Source organism: Danio rerio, chromosome 15 (assembly GCF_049306965.1).
Source record: "Danio rerio strain Tuebingen ecotype United States chromosome 15, GRCz12tu, whole genome shotgun sequence".
NCBI lineage: Eukaryota > Metazoa > Chordata > Actinopteri > Cypriniformes > Danionidae > Danio > Danio rerio.
This window is the reverse complement of record NC_133190.1, coordinates 6,422,501-6,445,358: the sequence shown is the minus strand read 5'-3', so window position 1 is coordinate 6,445,358 and position 22,858 is coordinate 6,422,501. Positions and strand designations below refer to the sequence as shown.

The following is a 22,858-nucleotide window of genomic DNA, read 5'->3' as shown; positions in this document are numbered from 1 at the left end:
ATACAAGCGGCCGAAATGAGTTTCCTTCGCAGGGTGGCAGGGTGCACACTTATTGATAAGGTGAGGAGCTCTGTCATCATGGAGGAGCTTGGAGTAGAGCCACTGCTCCTTCACATCAAGAGAAGTCAGCTGAGGTGGCTCTGGCATCTGTTTTGGATGCCTCCTGGACGCCTACCTAGGGTGGTGTTCCAGGCATGTCCCACCTGGAGGAGGCCTATGGGAAGACCTAGGACACGGTGAAGGAACTATATCTCTTGACTGGCCTGGGAACGCCTCGGGATCCCCCCGGAGAAGCTGGAGGAAGTGGGGGAAGAGGGAAGTCTGGGATCTCTCCTAAGATTGCTGCCAATGTGAGCCGACCACGGAAAAGCGGACGAAAATTAAATGGAAATGAAAAAATATATATATAAAGCTTGTTTATTTTAGTATTTACCATGCATTTCTTGTGGGTGAAATTATTGAATTAAGCGGACTTAACTTTGTTTGTATTTTAAAAAATTCCTAATAATTGACTTTGCCCGAAAATGTTCTCTAGGATGGGTTAAATAGTAAACAGCAGCCACTAGTATTGTCAAAAATATCAATATTTCAATACATATTAATTAAAAAAAGTATTTAAAACAATAAAATTTTGTATTCCATTAGTATTGATACCGCATTGCTCTCTTGCACTCCCTATCACATATTGAATATCGGTATTTTTCAAGGTTTTATACCAAAGTTAGAAATTCCAGTAGGGTATCAACACTAGCAGCCACTGCTGTATTGTTGGTCCGTGCTTCAAAAACTGTTTTTATACCACCTCAAAAAAAAACAAAAAAAACACCTGAATGGCAGCATCAAAGTCAGAAGTAGAGGTCGAGACATTCTTCTAGTTGGTAGTCGAGTTTGGATGGGACAACCCAGAATTGAAAGTTTTTTTAGAAAGTCATGACAGTAGAAGCAGCGCAACAATAGCGATAATCCCATCCACGCAATTGTATGCTTAACGTCTTATTCTAACTTCAGAATGAATCTCTTTCTTCTCCACATGTTCAGAACCACAGTTCGCCAAAGACCACGAGCTTTTCTCAAGTATCAACTCTACCCGCGTGGAGCTCAACCTCATTGGTTGGAACAACGGTGGCTGTCCAATTGACTCCTTCACACTAGAATATCGGCCGGTAGACACTACCAAGTGGACTATGGTAAAGCGGGATTCCCTCACCAAGAGCCACATTCTGTACGACCTACAGGAGGCCACCTGGTATGAGCTCCAGATGAGAGTCGGCAACAGTGCAGGAACAGCGGAGAAGAGGGTGCTGTTCGCTACTCTGAATATGGATGGCAGTGAGTGCTAGATTTTATTTTATTACAAACAGTTGAACGATTTTAGATTTTTAAAAGTCGAATTTTAGCTTATTAAAGTAGACATCGACTAGTCACTGGTAGTGTTGGGGGTAACGCGATATAAGTAAAGCCTGGTTTATACTTCTGCGTTGAGTGATCGACGTGACCCACAGCGTATGCAATGTGCATAGCCGTGCATTTATACTTCTGTGCGATGTTTGAGTCCCTCTGTAATAACACGAAACGCTAGCTGGCAGTAGGTGTTTATGTTCCTTTGTAGGTGTTTTGTTTTTTTCTGAACGCTTCCTTAATGTACAAGTGGCTCAAACTTGCTCATTTTGTGGCTGGAATTGGCGGACGCCCAACGACTTTAATCATAAGGTAAACACAAAACAACAGTCTCCATCCGGAGCTCCTTCATGAGACACCACACTTGTAAACACTCGCTGCATCGGGCTCGCACGGCTCTCACCTCCGCCCACACTATTCAGCGCTACCAAGACGACCATTCACAGAGCTCACGCTAAGCGTCGTTGAGACGGGTAGTTACATTTTTTGAGAGGTGCGCATCAGCATCGCCGACGGCCATGGCAAATGGTTTGCGTCCACGCGTAGGCTGCGGAGTAGCATATGCGTGCACTTGACATAGAAATATAAATCAGCTTTAACTCGCGTTACGTATTAATCCAAAGTAACGAGTAAAGTAACGCATTGCTTTGAAAAATAAGTAATATTATTTGAGTTACTTTGAATTACCTTATTAATTGGCATAGTGCGGAATAAAATTGACCTTAGTCAGGTTGAATTACACACACTCAATGAGAGAGTGTGCTGCGAGGGAAGAGACAGTCGACTCGCACACATCATCATCAACAGGTATCCTTTTTAACAGCAGATGAGTCAGTGTACTGTTCTAGTAACTGAATATCTAAGGATATGGATTTATTTCGAGTCAGAGGGAATATCCAGTATGTTAGTACTAAGGACGTAAACCGTTTCAAGTAAACTCTGTTCAATTTAATGAACTGGTTCGAACAAACGATTAAAACATTTTCATATCAACATATTGGGACAATATGAATATAATAATATAACTTTCATTTGGGCGACGCGGTAGCGCAGTAGGTAGTTCTGTCACCTCACAGCAAGAAGGTCGCTGGTTCGAGCCTCAGCTGGGTCAGTTGGCGTTTCTGTGTGGAGTTTAAAGACATGCGGTATGCGTAAATTAGGTAGGCTAAATCGTCCGTTGTGTATAAGTGTGTATGGATGTTTCCCAGTGATGGGTTACAGCTGGAAGGGCATCCGCTGCGTTAAACATGTGCTGGATATGTTGGCAGTTTATTCCATTGTGGCGACCCCGGAATATTAAAGGGACTAAGCCTAAAAGAAAATTGATGAATGAATGAATATTTATTCATTGTGATCTATAACTTTAAGAAAATAGTTGGATTTCTTGTCATATCTTGGTTCCTTTTTTTCTTTAGGCACAATTGCTCCATTGCCAAAGAGCGTGGACCCCAGCCAGGAGAACAGGCAGGGAAATGAAGGACTTAAGATGATGGTCACGATCATCTGCATTCTGGTGGCAATCTGCATGGTCTTCATCGTTCTTCTAGTATTGAGGAGGAGGAGAAGAGAGCAGAGACTCAAGAGATTACGAGGTGTGTGGACAAATATCATCTCGTGGGTCCTTGAGCATACTCAAAAATCGTCTTTTTGAGGTGTTTTGTAATGATATTTTTCTACTTTGTCTTCATTGTACAGATGCTAAGAGCCTAGCGGAGATGCTAATGAGGTAAATAACAATGACATTACCATATAAATCAATGCACTTTACCTTAAAGTGGTGCATGTAACTGTTTTATGCTTTTCCTTCAGTAAAAATGCACGTACACCTGACACCGTGAACAAGCAGCAGCAGACTCTGCGGATGCACATCGATATCCCACGTGCTCAGCTACTCATCGAGGAGAGGGACACTATGGAGACAATCGGTGAGAGTTCACTTTGTCAATGATTTCACTTTCCTAGCAAAACATAACTAACCACTTTGTTACATAACTTATCTTGTATAATTTCTGCTAATGTAAATGGTGTGAAGAGAAACATTCAAATTAATAATTATATGTATAGGGAGTTTTGACTGTGTTTGACATCTGATCAAATGAATCATTTAACAAAATCATCAGTTTACATTAGTTAATTTGTAAATTAGCTTTTTAAAATTAGGTTACATTTGTAAATTAATTTGTAATTATGAAAAAAAAGTGTACTTAAAAGGTATATTTCACCCAAAAAATACAATTATGTCATAATTTACTCACAGTTTACTGTATCAAAACTTGTACAGTGGTGTAAAGGAACAAATTACAAATCCAGCATGCACAAGATGTCAATAGAACGTCATGTTGACGTTGTACCCCGATGTCGTGTGGACGTTGTGTTTTGTTTGAAAATGAAAATGAGGTTGACGTCAGAACCAGGCTGATGTCAATGTCCAACCTAAAATCAACCAAATATCAACGTCTAATGATGTTACAGCTTGACGTTGTGTGGATGTCACCACTTTGACGTCTATCAGGCGTTGGATGTTGGTTGCCATACCTAACAAATAAATGTTAGTAATTGTCGTCAATATGATGTTGGATTAAGATGTTGGCCCGACGTTGGAATTTAGTCACTTTCTAACGCAATCTAAAATAAACCAAATATCAACGTCATTTTACCTTGTTATTGGACATCAAACAATATCCATAGACGCTGGCTAGACATTGAATTTTGGCCACCTGACATCACAACTTAAATCAAACCTAATATTAATGTCGTATGATGTTGTGTGCCAGCAAGGCAATAACTAAATGCACTACAGAACGTTACGTTTACACACATCCACAAAAGACATGTAAATGCATCAGCATTTTGCGGTGTAATACTCAATACCCACTACTTTTAAGTACTTTTAAAAGGTCATTTTTAGTAAGTATTTTTCGTTTGATGAACAAAAAAAGATATTCTGAAAAAGGTTGAAAACATGTAACTATTGACTTCCATAGTATTTGATTTTAATACCATGGATGCCAATTGCTACAGGTTTTCTGCATTTTCTTAAATTTATTTTGTGATCAACAGAAAAAAAAGAAACTAGGTTGAATAGTGAGTACATTTTTCTTTTTGGGTGAACTATCCCTTTAATACAAACACTGGAGATCCAGCCAACAATTTTAGCTTCTAAAACAATTCCCTTAATGTTCCCATTAAGTTCATTAATTCATTCATTTTCTTTTCGGCTTAGTCCCTTTATTAATCTGGGGTCGCCACCGCGAATGAACCGCCAACTTATCCAGCATATGTTTAACACAGCGGATGCCCTTCCAGCTGCAACCCATCACTGGGAAACACACACTCTCATTCAAACACATACACTATGGACAATTTTACCTTGTACTTTGACTGTGCCGGAGCACTCGGAGGAAACCCACGCAAACACGGGGAGAACATGCAAACAAAACACAGAAATGCCAACTGACCAGCCGAGGTTTGAACCAGCGACCTTCTGGCTGTGAGGCGACAGCACTACCCACTGCACCCCTTTACCATTAAGTTATTTCTTTAACGAACATTCAAAACGTCCAGGTTTTTAGATGTCATACTTTTTTTTTCTTGCTTATAATAATATTATTCAAATTTGTTTCTCAGAAGGTTATTTTAAACATTATTAGAACATTCCAATCACATTTTATCAAGTAAACAAAAACTAAGACTAAAACTGTATGCCAAAAAACATGTTTGTTAGCTGAAATTAATTTTAAAAAATCACAGTAAATGAGAAACTAAAAACTTTTACTTAAAAATTAACTGAAGTAAAATAATAATTCATTCATTTTATTTTCAGTTTAGTCCTTTTATTAATCAGGGGTTGCCACAACGGAATGAGCGACCAACTTATCCAGCATATGTTTTATGCAGTGGATGCCCTTCCAGCTGCAACCTATCACTGGGAAACACCCACTCTCTTTCACACACTTACACTATGGCCAATTTAGCTTATTCAGTTGACCTAAAGTTCATGTCTTTGGACTTGTGGGGGAAACCGGAGCACTCGGAGGAAACCCATGCGAACACGGAGAACATGCAAACTCCACACAGAAGTGCCAACTGACCCAGCCGAGGCTCGAACCAGTCGTTTTCTGGCTCTGAGGCCATCCTGCTACCTACTGCGCCGCCGTGACGCCCAAAACCATACCAGTTATACTATATATCTTGTTAGACAAGGTGTTGATAATATGATTATGGCCTGGTTTGTTCTGACAGACATTATAGATAGCTTTATTGAGAACATGTCGACTAGTATTACCTAAACAATGCGATTAAATAAAAATAAAAAAATGTTTTTTTAAGCAGGATGCGTTTAAAGCATGATGGTGGTCTCTTTTGCTTTTATTTACCAGTTTACCCCTGTCTTTCAGATGACCGCTCCACAGTGCTGTTGACGGACAATGACTTTGGAGAAACATCTAAACAGAAGTCCTCAACCGTCACCCATACAGTGCATTACCAGTCTCTATCTCAGGCCACTGGACCACTAGTAGACGTGTCTGATGCTAGACCTGGTACAAGTAAGAACTCTACTAGTCTGCATGCTTGTGTTAATGTTGCATGTCGAATGATAGCGAAACAATTAGCATTAGTAAACTGCAAATAGTAAAATACTCTGCCCAAGATCCTCAATTCATGGTGGACTGAGTAATCAATTAAGTATTTGCATTAAAGTGCACCCTATGAAACGCCATTATTCCATGGTGTGTTGAAATTCTTGATTCTGATTGGCTGGATGATGTTTTGGTGACTATATATATATATATATATATATATATATATATATATATATATATATATATATATATATATATATATATATATATATATATATATATATTGCGTTGGATGTTGGTTGCCATACCTAACAAATAAATGTTAGTAATTGTCGTCAATATGATGTTGGTTTAAGATGTTGGCCCGACGTTAGAATTTGGTCACTTTCTAACGCAATCTAAAATAAACCAAATATCAACGTCATTTTACCTTGTTATTGGACATCAAACGTTATCCATAGACGCTGGCTAGACATTGAATTTTGGCCACATGACATCACAACTTAAATTAAACCTAATATTAACGTCTTATGATGTTGTGTGCCTGCAGGGCAATAAATAAATGTACTACAGAATGTTACGTTTACACACATCCACAAAAGACATGTAAATGCATCAGCATTTTGCGGTGTAATACTCAATACCCACTACTCTTGAGTACTTTTAAAAGGTCATTTTCAGTGAGTATTTTTCTTTTGATGAACAAAAAAATATATTCTGAAAAAGGTTGAAAACATGTAACTATTGACTTCCATAGTATTTGATTTTAATACCATGGATGCCAATTGTTACAGGTTTTCTGCATTTTCTCAAATTTATTTTGTGATCAACAGAAAAAAAAATAAACCAGGTTGAATAGTGAGTACATTTTTCTTTTTGGGTGAACTATCCCTTTAATATAAACACTGGAGATCCAGCCAACAATTTTAGTTTCTAAAACAATTCCCTTAATGTTCCCATTAAGTTCATTAATTCATTCATTTTCTTTTCGGCTTAGTCCCTTTATTAATCAGGGGTCGCCACAGCGGAATGAACCGCCAACTTATTTCTTGCTTATAATAATATTATTCAAATTTCTTTCTCAGAAGGTTATTTTAAACATTATTAGAACATTCCAATCACATTTTATCAAGTAAACAAAAACTAATACTAAAACTGTAGGCCAAAAAACATGTTTGTTAGCTGAAATTAATTTTAAAAAATCACAGTAAATGAGAAACTAACAACTTTTACTGAAAAATAAACTGAAATAAAATAATAATTCATTTTTAGATATGTGGCTTACATGAAGCAGAACTTTTGGTGTTATATATATATATATATATATATATATATATATATATATATATATATAACACCAAAAGTTCTGCTTCACGTAAGCCACATATCTCACTTTGTAATGTATTAATATATGTCCATTTCTGTTCCCTCAGACCCCACTGCCCGCCGCACAGCTAAAGCAGGTCCTGCCACACGCAGTCGTTATGCCAGCCAGTGGACCCTGAACCGGCCACATCCTCCCGTCTCCTCACACACACTCACTACGGACTGGAGGTTGCCCACTCCGCGCGCCACAGGCTCGGTGGACAAAGAGAGCGACAGCTACAGTGTCAGTCCCTCTCAGGACACAGGTAACCAATAACAACTCCCATTGGTCAACTCCCACAAATAATATGCAGACCTCCAGGATTTCACCCCAATCTAAAAACTGTATGCTTTTTTTTAGGAATCTGCATCTTTAAAGCTTTAAAATGTTCATAAATAAATATTAAAAGTAGTGTGAACTGTTTAATCCAAGTCTTCTGAAGAGAACAGGCTAAAAACGTTTTGACGTTTAAGAACAAATGTTGTTGGATTTGGTGGAAGCTCAGATGCGTTGGTGTGAAATTCAAGACAACTTTAAAAATGCAAAACTTTAACAATACAAAAATACATTAGGTAAAGTAAGCATTGTTGAACTTCTTTTTGAAAAATTGTGTTGATCATTGCGGTCTATGTGAAAAAATTTGACTCTCCATGAATCTTTGATTGACAAATTTAAAGCAAAATCAAGTAAAAGTCACATTTTATTGAGTTGCCTAACTTTCCCACATATTTTGGACAATCGGGACACTTTTTGCAAAAAGTTGTCACATAATTAATCATTTAAGTCAGAATTTTATTTTTATTTTTTTCCACAAAATCCTGGAGGGACTGTTAAATGAAATTTGTTCATAATATTTGCCTTATTCTGCAATGCTGAAGTGTGCTTTTTTTCTGCAATTGTTTTAGGACTGATTATTATTTATTTACCCAGGGTAAATAAATTACCTATAAGGGAAATGACTACACTGTACAACAGTCAACTTTATAATAATGATAATAATAATAAAAGTTCCTTACATTTATATAGCGCTTTTCTAGACACTCAAAGAGTTTTACACACCACTAGTGTGCAGCATCCACCTGGATGACGCAACCGCAGCCATTTTACGCCAGACCACACACCAGCTGATTGGTGGGGAGGAGACAGAACGATGAAGCCAGTTGGCCTCACTAGCACTACTTCCGGCAGCAACCTAAGGAACTCACAGAATCCTATTTTTTTCAAGCAGGCACTCACAGAATCTTATTTTTAAATACTCAGAAGATACTGTAATTTTAAGTTTGCTGAACAAACAAGATCCTGTTTCTGTTTATTTCTCTGAAATTGATTCATTTGTTGAGTGGTGTGATGAAAACTTTTTAAAAGTAAATACAAAAAAACAAAGGAAATAATTTTTGATTCCAAGTGTGTTGTCGAGCATTTACCAGTGTTTGTACACAATCAAGAAATCACTCAGGTACAGTCATACAAGTATTTGGGAATTCACATAGACAGGTCTCTAACATGGGACACTCATGTAAACTAGATCTGTGAAAAGCTTTACTAAAGACTGTATTTTCTACGAAGGTTATCGCTTTATGGTCAAAATAAGATCATATTATATAGACTTCAATTTTATAAACTCGCTGCGTGCCGACACCTCTGCATAAAAGGCTGTTACGCCAGTTTCACAGCGCATGAGTATATTATATATAGACCATATTTTATTGTTGTGCATGTAAACAACTGAGATCCACACCAAGAGTGTGTGTGAGGTGTGTGTGTGTGTGTTTCACCAGCGGTGTTTTGGTTGCACATAGATTATAACAAATTTGTGCGAACACACACCAAATGTAAAGGGCCCCTAACATCTTTATTCTGGTATTGCCACTCTAAATTATACACTTGTATTAAGTAAATATTATCTCAAAGCTTTTATTAGGGCATGTCCAGGGCCTTGATGATGTACAATATGTGTATTCTCTCTTGCAGACCGCGCTCGCAGCAGTATGGTGTCTACAGAAAGCGCCTCCTCCACTTATGAGGAGCTAGCCCGTGCCTACGAACACGCCAAAATGGAGGAACAGCTGCGACATGCTAAGTTCACGATCACAGAATGCTTCATATCGGATACATCCTCTGAACAGATGACGGCCGGCACGAATGACTACACAGACAGCCTGACATCCAGCACGCCGTCAGAGTCGGGCATCTGCAGATTCACAGCCTCCCCACCCAAACCACAGGACGCCAGCCGGGTCATGAATATGGCCGTGCCTAAAGCACACAGACCCGGTAAGCCTCTTAGAATTACTCACAGGAACACTGCATAGAATTTATTTAAAGGGATAGTTGATCTAAAAATGACAACTCTGATATCATTTACTCACCCTTCACTTGTTCCAAACTTATTTGAGTTTCTGGTCCCGCTTTACATTAGGTGGCCATAACTACTATGTACTGGCATTACAAAATACATTTGATTTACTTGATGTGTTGATATTGTATTGTAGAACACTTGTGGTTTGGGTTGGGTTAGGGACAGGTTTGGGGGTATGGGTAGGTTTAAGCGTGGGTTACGCCCTATTCACACGGGGCGTCAGCGTCAACGCTTCCCATTCACTTTGAATGGGTGACGTCTGGCGTTGCCGAACTGCATTGTGGATCCATTGGCGCCGCTTCAGAAGCGTTCCTCGCTGCAGAAATTGGGACTAGCTCAACTTTTCAAGCGCCGACAGAAGTGTCAGCCAATCAGATCGCTATATGCAAATACACCAGCTCAGACAGAGGCCTATTGCTGACTTGATTTCATTGGCTGACGCTTTTATGACGATCGCTTCAGCCCCAACTTCAGACACGCCTTCAGTCAAGCGTTGACGCTGAAGCCCCGTGTGAATAGGGCGTTAAGGTGTAAGAGATGCTCAACAGTGTAATTATGAAAGCAGATACAGAAATTATTTACAGATGTAAATATACAGTAGTTGCAAGCTGCCATTAAGGGGCCAAGCAATCCCCAACTATAATGAGCAACTCAGGCCAGAGGCCAAAAGCGGGGACAGAGTTACAAATTTGATGTTGTCGTCAGTGTAAGGTGACAATGAAGAAGCTTATGTTGGGTGTCAATATATTTAAGCATTGCAGAGAGACAGCCTCAGATGCAGTTTGACATTATACCAGCAGATTTGTCGATGCTGTAAACAAAAATCGTTTAGCTTATTGACATTAACTTCACAAACCTTAGTCATCATGGTCGGACGATGATCCCAGTTAAATTTGGTGATATTTCGGGATACTGTTTTAGAATTTTTTTAAATACAATTCCGGATTGTACAAACATTTAGAAATTGTGACCTAATGTCTCTTATTAATGTAGATTTTTTTATGGCTAAAACAACATGTATTTTGTAATCACAAAGTGGTTAGCATTGTCGCCTCACAGCAAGAAGGTCGCTGGTTCGAGTCCCGGCTGGGCCCTTTGTCGTTTCTATGTGGAGTTTGTATGTTCTCCCCGTGATTGTGTGCGTTTCCCCAAACACATGTGGTATAGGTTAATTGAATAAATTTAACTGACCATAGTGTATGTGTGTGAATGAGTGGGTATGGATGTTTCTGAGTACTTTGTTGCAACTGAAAGGGCATCCGCTGTATAAAACATATACTGGATAAGTTGGTGGTTCATTGCGCTGTGGCGACCCCTGAAGAATAAAAAGAACTAAGCTAAAGGAAATTGATTGAATGAATGTTTCTTTGTTGACGTTGTTTAAGTGTGAACCACTAGGTGTCAGTGTAGAGTTGAGTTTCGAAATATTTCGAAGCCTTGGCATTATTCCTTCGACAGCTTCATTGTTTCTTAGTGTTTATTTTTTTAGAAAAAAATATTTTTTAAATCTGGAAGTTAATATGGCAGACAGGAAGTTTAGCCAAATATGGCATATTTGGTATTAATGTTCTCGCCATGACCCAAGGAATAAGTTGAGATCATGTTTTACCACAATTAGCATATGCAGTCTAAAGTTATTAGCAAATTTATGAACCGTTATTGATGGTTAGTAAACGGTTTATAACTCGAGACCACTAAGTGGCGCTGTTCAAAACAAATAGGTTTTTAATCAAAAAACAAAATGGCGGACAGGAAATTGAGTTTATTTTGGCATATTTGGTATCAATGGTCTCGGCATGATCCATGGAATATAGCAAGACATGTCATGTCAACAAGGAGTGTTTAGAAAAAGGTATTAGCATTTTTCATAATAACTTTTGGCCAAAAGGTGGCGCTGCTCAAGAAGTTTTCGAGTACCTTCACGACATGGTGTCGAAGATGCAAACCATGTTTTGTAATGATACATAAATATGTTTGTGAAATATAGCATTTTTGACAAAAATCGAAATGGTCTACGCCCAAAATGGCTGACCTGGGAAAATCAGACATCATTCAACTCGGCATGCTCTGTCAGATGTAAAGACACCAGTTTTATGAGTTTTGGACAAAGAGTTGAGAAGATACAAGCAAAAGGCAATTTTTTATATCTCCAGACCAACACTGAAATGCTGAAGATAAGCTCAGACCATGGTTGTCCTAACACTCACCAAGCTTGGTGTGAATACATCAATGCGTTACGAAGATAACGCTTTAAGTCCTTTTTTGCAAGCTTTACGTTAGATTTGTTCGCAAGTTAAGTAAAAACGGTAAGTCGAATCAACTTGAATTCCATAACTTTTGGTCAGCATGGTCTATCGATCATGTACATGAATTTTGGTGAAAATCGGATAAACGGCCTGGGGCGAGTTTGATCAAACAGGTTTAGCGAAAAATTCTAAATAGCGAGGAAAAAAAAAGTATGATGGAAAATTACGTTATAGGATGCGTTTGAATCGGAGTAAGCCATGGAATCATTATTAAGACTACACCAGAGTGAATACAGAGGGTTCGCCATAATATGTAAACCATTAGTGAGCCTCAAAAACAGGAAGGCCAGATTACAGTTCTAAAAAAACTTTCACAGTGCTTATGGACAGATGGGACCAAGATTAACTTGTATCAAAGTGATGGGAAGAGAAGAGTGTGGAGAAGGAAAGGAAGTGCTCATGAGCCTAGCATGGTGGTAGTTGTGAGGGAGCCGTAGGTGAATACATGGAGGCGGATTGAATCCAAAAGCATCAAACAAAGGCAGAATCGTGATCATCAACCAGGCAACGACAAGCAAACAAAGAGGCAGTCTGAAAGTCCAAAATCCAAAAACAGTAGTCAAAAGGGCTGGCAAAAAGGTCATAACACAATGGCAGAAACAGCAGTAGGAAAACGCTTAGTAGGCAGTGAAACTGGCAATACTTCGCAAAGAACAGACATGAGCAGTGTGCTTATATATCGTGGCTACCAGGAAGTACCACCGAGGAAGTACCCAGTCAATATTCGGGATTCGGGAAATATTCCCTCTGGTGGGCGGATGAATGGTAAGCTGCCATATTCGTTACAGTAGTAGTGAAATGGCGTGGGCATGTATGGCTGTCAATAGAACTGGATCTCTTGGATTTATTGATGATGTGATGCTGACAAAAGCAACAGGGTGAATTCTGAAGTGCTTCAGGCAATATTTCCTGCTCATATTCAGCCAAATACTTCAGAACTCATTGGACGGCGCTTCACAGTGCAGTTGGATAATGACTTGAAGCATACTGCAAAAGCAACCAAAGAGGTTTTGAAGGGAAAGAATAGGAATGTCCTGCAATGGCCAAGTCAATCACCTGACATGAATCCAATTGAGCATGCATTACAGTTATATGCAGTTGCAAGACAAGATTATGTGAAGAAAATGTCTTTTGAAGTCACAGCCTGCTTTAACTAATATCACACAAAAATTATATGTGTGCATGTTTTTATTGAACACAACATGTAATATTTCTGTAGTATTGGTTTAAGCAGACTGTGTTTTTCCTATTGATGATCAAGAAATTTCTCAGGAAAATCATGCCAACATCCAAGTTATCTCAAAGGGTTCACATACTTTTTTTCTGAACGGTCAGCCTGATCTCACGAGAAAACGTAAGTATTTTACATTTTGGCAGTTCAGTGGCTAATTCGTACGAATTCGTACGAGTTCAGTCGTAAGATATTGTACGATTTTAAAAAGGAGGCGTGGCACCTAACCCCACCCCTAAACCCAACCGTCATTGGGGGATGAGCAAATCATACTAAAATGCACGAATTAGATCGTACGAATTCGTACGAATTAGCCACTAAATGAAAAAGTTAGGAATTCCTGTGAGATTGTGTTGGAACTGTATAACTTGCTTTCATATTTAGTTTTGTAAAAAGGAGTAAACTACATTACTTCTCAGCCATTAAAGACTAAAAGGACTTTACGTTTGACTGTTAGTCGACAGTAGGTGTTTGAGTCGGCATTTTCTTTCACACATTCATCGGTTTACCTGTTTACCAGCTACCTCTTTGAATGTGCTATCAGTTCCTACTGTATGTTGATGGATGCGGGCTTGAAGGCTGTTGTCCAAACACACTGCCATGTTGTTTTCGCATCGGTGGGCTTAACATGTCCTGCGTCTGGGCCACCCAGGGCTGGTTTCAGGCCCCAGACGGGTCTAGGGTTACTGGCTAGAGTTTACTGTTACCGTCTCATTGAGAGCGTATCTGTGCAATGCCCCCAGACAGGAAGCCTTTGGTTAGTGAGAGCACCTGGCACTGTAAGGGCAAATAAGGACAATCTTCATCCTGTATTGCAGAGGTATTGTCTATCTATACAAAACAGCAGTTTACTATCACAATGGAGTCATTAAATGTGACGTGAACTTAAAGCACGGGCCTTATTGGAAAGAGTTTGCATAATACCGCACTCCATCATTTCTAAATCACCCTACGGCAGTTATGCGTCCTGGCTCAGTTACAATATTCCAATGGTCTAATATTTAATCTCCCGGTTTCTTAACTGTTTCTTGGAAAACAAACTAATCAACTGAGAGAGGAAGTGATATTGCCTCTATATCAAGTGTTTATTGTGCGTGTATGTGAAGTGTTATTTGAGTTTTATTCAGATTTAAAATCCAACAGCTTGTTCTGACAACTAGATGAGTAATCTGTTACGCCAATTTTACTGTAGGTTTAAACAAGGCTGAGGTTTCTGATGAACAGTCAGTTGAGTCACATCATAAAGAAGATGGATTGTCGGAGAGATGCATTTATAATTAGCTTTAGAGGGGAAACTTCAAGCTATGTTTAATTAAAGCGGCTGACCATTTATCACTGGCCTAATAAGGCATGTTAAACGCATTTGAGTTACTGCATTTGTCACCCAACTCAGCAGAAACACTGCCAAACGGTAATACTGAAAAGCTAATTAAAGATTACTATTTTTTTTTAATCTTGTAATCTGTTTATTTGATTGTTTTGCTATTTAAAATGTTGTGTTTTTTATTCAAAAACGATGAGGCATTTTTAGTCATGAGTAGGCCGACACGGAATCTGCGCGCGCAGAATTTTAGCCCATCATTAATTCTGTTTATTTACTTGAGTAAATGTGTGTAAATCTATATTTATTCCGTTTTTAAATTAATTACAGTAATATTATTGACTAATGTGACAATGTTCATCTGATTTACGTACAATGCAATTTGTACAGTAATATTTTCTGTCTTTTAGTAGAAATATTATATAAGAGACTTGCTTTGTTTACCAGTTAATGTAAATCTAATTGGATTTGCGTTTTTAAACATTAAATAAAAGTTTAAAAGATATAATTTTTTTATTTCACATATTAAGGTTTTAGTTATGATGCTCCCTAAGTAATTACGCAGAAATCTGCAGAACTTTACCAAAATTCTCTACAGAAATATCAAAAAACATCCGTAGATTCCGTCTGGCCCTAGTCATGAGACAGTCATATGATCAGTGCAGCAAAGATGGTTGACAAACAGCAGAAAGTAAATAAACGTCAAGCAGAAATGATGCCAATTACAGCCTAAGATAAAATGAACAATTTCAGAAATTTCAATGTGAATAACAAAACAACTGGGAAATGAATAGTTTTGAGGACAAAGTCACCATTTTCAAATGTATTCTGCATAGTGTAGATCAGTGTTTCGTACGTCTGTCTTCGCGCTCGTACACACCGGGATGCTTTTCACTTCCAGTGTTTTTTGAGATATTTTTCTGCATTCAAACCTAGGCAATTTTTATCGACATTGAGCAGAGTGAACGAGCAAAATTATGCCCTGACATTAGATGCCGCTTAATGAACTTGCAAGTCATGAAAGAAAGGTAAAATGAAACTCGTCAAATCCTATTCACTGCTCTCCGCTCCTACTGACTTTATTGTAGTTGTTGTATTTATCATATCGCTACCCTATCATACACCTAACGCAAAAAGACGCAAGATGTTTTTGCCCTGCCATATTGCTATTTTGAGACCAGCACTACAGTAATTTTGGCGCTTTGCGCCACATTGTTTTCATAGCAAATCCATTTGCGCCGATTGTGAACTTATGGATGGGTTGGTCTAGAAAGGAGGTGTGTTAAGGCACATTGTTTGCACATTGCTATTTTGAGGAACTAAAATAGACTGTGCAATAGACCAACTGAAAGCAGGTCTAAAGTCCAGCGCAGATCACGTTAGTTGCGCGCCTTAAATGCTTACACATTGCTGAATACACACAGGATGTACAGCAATACACAAATATCTTTACAAATGAAAAAGAATTAAAGGATTAAAATATTACAAAAATGATTACTTTCTACATAAATATAAAAACCACTGCCTCCATGTGTTCGGGGGGCTTTTTTTTGTTGTTGTTTGTTTGTTTATTCATGAAAATTTGAATAATGTTATTATCGTTATTATTTACAATATGCATATTTATATTTGTCTTATTAAAAACAAGCTTAGAATTGCTCGCCTGTCGGATTATGGCCCATATGGGGCATAGGACTGTGTTTGGATATAACTCTTTGTTGGATATAACCACGCTCGTTATTATTGTTCATTTATTTGTTTGCTGGAAATTAAAACTGAATGTTGAAGTAGTTTTGAAACAAATCTTTGCGCTTAGCAAACAAAATTAATGATGTAGGCTAATGGATGTCTTCAGTGGATTGTATACAACACAGTTTCCTTATCCACAAAAGAGAAAGAAATGAGGTCGATTGGAGGAGGCTTGTTATTTATCCTTGTGCTGCAGATGGTTTGTTTAACTGTTTTCTCACTAGTAAAGTGTTCAGTTTTTCCATTTACAAATCCCCCCATGTAAATAGCAAATGTGCCATGGCGTGACCCAACTGACTTTTAAAGGGAATGGGAGATGAGACTCTGATTGGTTTATTCTCAAAACGCACCTATAACTCATTAAGAGAATAAACACATCCCTGTTAGACCTTGCGCCGCTGTACGAACGTTTTTTTCCATCCACCGCCCCGATGAGGATGCACTGAGAAGCTGTTTTTCCACATGTCAATATTTATGAATAGAATACACCAAAAAGGACAAGAGTAATGTTGAAAAACTCTACATCAGTTTAAAGCTACAACCCCTAAGCACCCATTGCAGCTAGTCGTTTTTCAATGGAAAGCTTATAAAGAATGTGTTTGCTAAATTTGTGTAAGTTTTGCCGAAAACGCTTATTAGATATGGCGTACATATCATGTACTAACAACACAGACAAGTATTCATTGCTGTACATCACGGTTTATTTTGGAAGGTAAGAGTCCACAGAAAAACATCCTATCAAGCACATTTAGTCCACCAACACAATAGTGTTGAATTATGGATGGTTAGTCATTTGTTTATGTCACCTTTTCTGCCGGAGACCTATTGTTTACACCGTTTTACCATAGTACTAACATGTGAAAACTGCATCTTTGTAGGAAAAGGAAAGTCTATGTCATAGCTTACAGTGTTACAGATAAAATGAGACCACAAACTTAATAAAAAGTCAAAGTTATAGTTACTAACATCTAAACAAAGCCCAGTGTTTAGCAAAAGTGCCTAGATCGTTAAATTGAGCCCAAAGTGTTCTGACAGTAATGGAAAAAGCCGCTTAACATTCATCTTATCTCAGTGTGTCATCATCTTCATTGAATGAAAGTGAAACTATACCGTTACACTTTCCCCATTCAAAACTATATGTGACTATAGTTACACGTCTTGTGTATTCTGTAGTCTTTGTTGACACACAGGGATCATTTAATGGATGTATCTGTGCACCAGTTGATCATCTGAATCAGGTGTGTTAAAGGGGTGGTCCAGAAAGTATTTTTAAGGCCTGGTTGTGTTAATAAGATGCAAATCAATGTGTGTTTATGTTTCACTTGAAGGAAATCGCTCACGCTCACGCTCAATCTGCCCAGTTGGTGGAATGAACTCCCTAACTGCATCAGAACAGCAGAGTCACTCGCTATTTTCAAGAAACGACTAAAAACTCAACTATTTAGTCTCCACTTCACTTCCTAATCTGCAATTGCCTCTTTGAATATCACACTAACTGTACAAAAAAAAAAAAAAAAAAAAAAAAAAAAAAAAAACTACTAACACTTCCCTTCTTAGACTTTACAGACCTGAAACTTGCCTTTAGTACTTATTCATTGTTGCTCTTAGTTGTGTAAATTGCTTCCTTGTCCTCATTTGTAAGTCGCTTTGGATAAAAGCGTCTGCTAAATGACTAAATGTAAATGTAAATGTAAATCTTGTTTTTTTTTTCATATATCTCACTTTGATTATACACAACTACTCAGCTAACATGAAAACGACTGTCATTTTTTGCTAGTTCCTCTAAAATGCCCGCCCTCAAGTGACTCTGATTGGTCATCATCATAATGTGCTGTGATTCACGGATCGGCACAAGCCCGTTCAAGCACGCGCGTTTTTTGTCAATCAGTCAACAAGTCTGTAACGAGTAAAAATGGGATGCGGCTCCTTTAAGAGTGTGTTTGTGTGTCATTGTGTGTGTGTTTACGAGTGTGTGTGTTTGTGAGTGTGTATACCTGTAACACAAATGTACGCTGGACCAATGTTTATTTTCCTTTTTCTCTCATGCTCGGATTAAGTTATTTTCTGTGGTGACGCTGCTGACAGAATAAAGCACAAGATGTGGGATGAGACCTGTGTGAGCCTGTATTGAATTTTTTTTGGTGCTACACTCGAGTTAGGAGAGAATTGCTGTATTTTTTACACATATCCGGAATATGCCTGTGTAAGTAACATGAATCGTTCACATATCTTTTGCGACTTCATTGACTGAGATGTAAAACCATGGAAAAGCTGCCGATAGAGAAACTGTCGTCGCACACAGAGAGACGCACGTGCTGTGCGTGTATGTGTCTGTGTTTACAGCAGTTTGACTGATAAATATGGATTTGTAGCTAAATCGTTTGCGGTGGCGATCATCATTTCCCGTGTTTTTCATCTTGGCAACAACACACTGTTAAGATTAGACACTGTACATGTCATGATCAATTTTAACAAAAAAAAAAAACACAGGTCGTGGCTCAGAGTTCAAAGCATCTCCTTGTAGTTGCTCCATCTTTAAGGAGATTTTAGCCGAATCCAGCACTGAATTGGGAGAGATTCTGGAAGCTGTTTTTTTTGTCAAATCATGCTTGCTTTGTATTTTAGAATTCTCTGGAACATAATTAATATTGTAGGGAGAGTTTACAGTTTAACCCAAAGAATGACTGGTAGATGAAGAAGAGCCGGAGTCAGAGATTTAAATAAATAAATCAAGTTTACTGAAGATAGTTTGCAGTTTCATTCGCAGAAGCCAGCTTCAACACTCGCAATGAGTTCCTAGGCCGCTCTGCTTACAATCACCAATCAATAATAATTATACTCTCACATAACGTCATTAACTGCGTCATACATATAGGTGTTCTAACCTGATTGGTTAAAACACAGATAAACTAGGAACATTTCTACGTGTGGTTCGTGCGTACAATTCTGAACAATATCTAAACATAAACGTCAGACATCCTTTAGACTGATTAGAGCTGACTCCAGACCTGTGAAATTGATCAACAATCAAATAGAACACACACACTTAAAGTATAATCTGTTTCTTATCCAAGACTGACTGTACTGTCAGCCTTCTTTATCGAAACTGGTTAAAAACTGGTATAATCTACATTCAGGCAGTTATATTCTTACTATACAAAGTCTATCTTGAATAAAAAGTAGAATCACTTTAAAAGATTTAACCGTAAAAATAGCAAAATCACTTTAGACATTTTAGACAATATTAACTCGTAGAAATAACAATAGAAACAGTTGTTTCCAGCCCTCAGCCCTTAGTTCCACTCAAGGTCTCCATGACCTCTGACCTAGTTTGCTGGCTCCTGAAAATAGGTATAAAGAGACTGGCAAATGCACTGAACATTCTTATATTAAGCAATGTGTTAACTTATTCATTAATTAAAATCAATTCACAGTTAAATACTGAGAAACAGGATGATGAAAAGGATAAACGTTGGTCCATGATGAGACGGATTGGAAAGCAGAAATCAGAATCCTTCAATATTGAACTGTAAGCACTTCTGTGTTTGTGTCGTGTCATTTGGAAGCCCAAATACAGAAACAGAAGAAGCTCTGTGAAAACAGCAGGATGGCATTTCTCCCTCTGCAGTAACGTTACAGCGCCTCTGGCCACAGCCCTTAGCTGCGCAGTGTGTATACGAACCTTTGTGATCTCACAGGGGGCGGAAGTAGTCCCCAAAATTCGTTCATTGTAGGCTTTGCTAAGCTAAAAACTGTAAAAACCAAGTCTCCTTTTGCATTGAACTTGCTGTTTATGTTTACACAGCTACATTACACATCAACTAAAGTTTAAAATATGATATCATAGTGGACCACCCCTTTAAGTAAGCAAGACATACGAAATGGACCAGAACTGAGAACCGCTGGTGTAGATGTAGCCTTAAAATGAAATAGTCTTTTGATCATTGGTTTTTAAATGCTCACACTTACATGCTCCCTGTTTATTTTGTAGCAGGTGAACTGGTCCATCTCCCCCCTTACCTACGCATGGACTTCCTTTTGAACCGGGGAGCGGCCTCTTCAGGTCGGGAGGCCACAGGACAGACTTGTATGGACCCACAGAAGAGCCGGATTACAAAGCGGCCGGCGTTGCTTGCCCCCACCCCCTCCGAGACCCCCTCTTCAGCCCTCTCTTCCTCCGGGCCCCCCAGCAGAGAGGCGGTACAGCAGTGGCAGCCGGGAACTGCCTCTACACTGCCACAGCGCGAGCCGGGCGACCTGGCCCAGGCCGCCAAACTCAGCAGCTCCCAGGAATCGCTGCTAGACTCCAGAGGACACCTGAAACAAAGCAACAACCCCTACGCAAAGTCCTACACACTTGTATAACACAGGACTACAGCTACGGACCACGTTGCACTGTCACGCACACACAGAAACAAACAAACAAACAAACAAAAAACGTGAGGACCTGCTGCAAAGACGAGAGCTTTTCTGATTCAGAGATGAGTCCTGTACATACATTCTGAATTCCTAAAGAAGTGGATAGTTTTCTTTGCATCTGTCTTTCTATCTATCTCACTCTCCCTCTCTCTGTTTCTCTCTGTTGTTTTTTTTTTTTTACTCTTTCTTCCTTTCTTTCGCTCACCTCTCTTCCCTCTTCTCTAAGTTGGAATCTTTTTATTTTATTTGACGTACGTTATTTTAAATACCACCGTTATGAAGATTGCCAAAATTATTTATTTAAATTGACAGAGGAACTACTTTTGAATTTATATCAAGGATAATTCTATAGTCATTATTATTATTATATAAAAATAGAGAAAAAAAAAATTATCAAAAAATGCTTTTAAAAGGGCGGGGCGAGGTCAGCTCTGCAGGAAGATGTTGCTTTCTTTATCCGTGACTCGATTGTTTTGAAGAATCCATGAGGTGCGATCAAAGATTTCCAAGAGGAACGAGTCCAACGTGGGAGACACACGTCCACAGTTTCCAGTCGTCTCAGAATGTCGTGCTTTCTAAGGACTGCATGGGGACCTGCAAATAAAAAAAGATTTTTTTTTTTGTCACACTAAGGGATTTTATAGTGTTATAATATGTATTATGGCATTATATGTCATAATATATGTTACAACATACATATAAATATATAAATATATATATATAAATATATGAATACACATGAAGAGATCACTTTTATTTGTGGATAATACAGGGAAGAAAAAAAAGATTTGGTAAATAAAGTCCTTAGTCATGTTTGCACACATCTGGTTTGATTAGAAAATTGAAACTGTTGGGTTCTCTTGTCTTTTTTTGTGACTGCGTAACGGTAGTTTCATCTGATGATACTGCGGAGAGCACGTGTGACGCAAAGAGAGAAGCGCGGGAGGAAAACAAACGTCAACCTCGGCGGTTTTCTCCAGCGGCTCCTTGAATGAACGAATGAATGGTATCTGATTCACCTGTTTGTAGATGGTGTGGCCTGTTTTTGTGTAAGACACGCAACAAAGAGAAGATATTTTAATTGAGCAATATGACACTGGATTTACTAATAATTTCGTAATTCTTGGACATCTTGAAGTACTAACAGATATGAATGTATTCAGTAATGCATAATGAAAAATAAACCCGAAGATGATTGACAATAAAGAGACAAACTAATGACACAGTCTCTAAACTGTAATTGAAAAACATGGTAGACAGACGTTATGATGGTGGGGGAAAGAATAGATTTCTTCCTGCTTATTCTTGAGTTTTCAAGTTTTCCTTTCGAATGCAGGTCTAAACGTCAGATTATGCTTCTTTTAGTATGAGATCAAAATGACAAATCCTTTGTGTAAGGATTTATGTAAACCCTTATTCAGTAAGTAAAACATCATGGTAAGCAGAATTTCACTATTTTACTCACTATTTCACTATCTTATTTATTTATTTATTTATTTATTTATTTATTTATTTATTTATTTATTTATTTTGTCTATTGAGCACAATGGGGGAAAAATAGGGGAAGCCAGTAACCACTGACATCCATAATAGGAAAATGAAATACTATGGTAATGGGTACAATGTAAAAAATGCAGGGTTCAACACAATTGATTCATGTTGTCCCAACACAAATCGATTAAGTTAACAAGTTTAAGTAGACTAAACATAAAACAATTGATTTGTCCCCAAAAAAATCTCAAGAATTGTGTTTCAGCTAATTTTAAATGAGCTGAACAAGCACCTATATATATATATATATATATATATATATATATATATATATATATATATATATATATATATATATATATATATATATATATATATATATACATACACACACACACACACACACACACACACAGTCGAAGTCATAATTATTAGCCCCCCTTTGATTTTTGATTTTTTTAAATATTTCCCAAACGGTGTTTAAGAGAGCAAGGAAATTTTCACAGTATGTCTGATAACATTTTTTTCTTCTGGCGAAAGTCGTATTTGTTGTATTTCGGCTAGATAAAAAGCATTTAATTTTTTAAAAACTATTTTAAGGTCAAAATTATTAGCCCCTATAAGCTATATATTTT

The 22,858-nt window shown here is 38.0% G+C and overlaps 2 protein-coding genes across 4 annotated transcripts in view; both read left to right on the top strand.

The window, feature by feature from the left end:
- dscamb (Down syndrome cell adhesion molecule b) overlaps positions 1 to 21,953 on the top strand; it is a 268,823-nt gene extending 246,870 nt beyond the window's left edge. For 2 of the 3 annotated variants that reach the window (XM_073924332.1, XM_009291474.5), the window contains exons 26-33: positions 1,039 to 1,329; positions 2,814 to 2,990; positions 3,094 to 3,124; positions 3,208 to 3,323; positions 5,796 to 5,945; positions 7,415 to 7,612; positions 9,319 to 9,621; positions 20,305 to 21,953. In XM_073924332.1, the coding sequence (XP_073780433.1) occupies positions 1,039 to 1,329; positions 2,814 to 2,990; positions 3,094 to 3,124; positions 3,208 to 3,323; positions 5,796 to 5,945; positions 7,415 to 7,612; positions 9,319 to 9,621; positions 20,305 to 20,678 (1,640 nt within the window). In that variant the 3' untranslated portion in view covers positions 20,679 to 21,953. The remainder of the gene's footprint in view (positions 1 to 1,038; positions 1,330 to 2,813; positions 2,991 to 3,093; positions 3,125 to 3,207; positions 3,324 to 5,795; positions 5,946 to 7,414; positions 7,613 to 9,318; positions 9,622 to 20,304) is intronic. The other variant, XM_073924331.1, reaches the window with a different exon arrangement.
- The window catches only part of atm (ATM serine/threonine kinase), a 537,450-nt gene that overhangs the window by 501,974 nt on the left and 12,618 nt on the right, over positions 1 to 22,858 (top strand). The gene's annotated exons all lie outside the window — the stretch shown is intronic.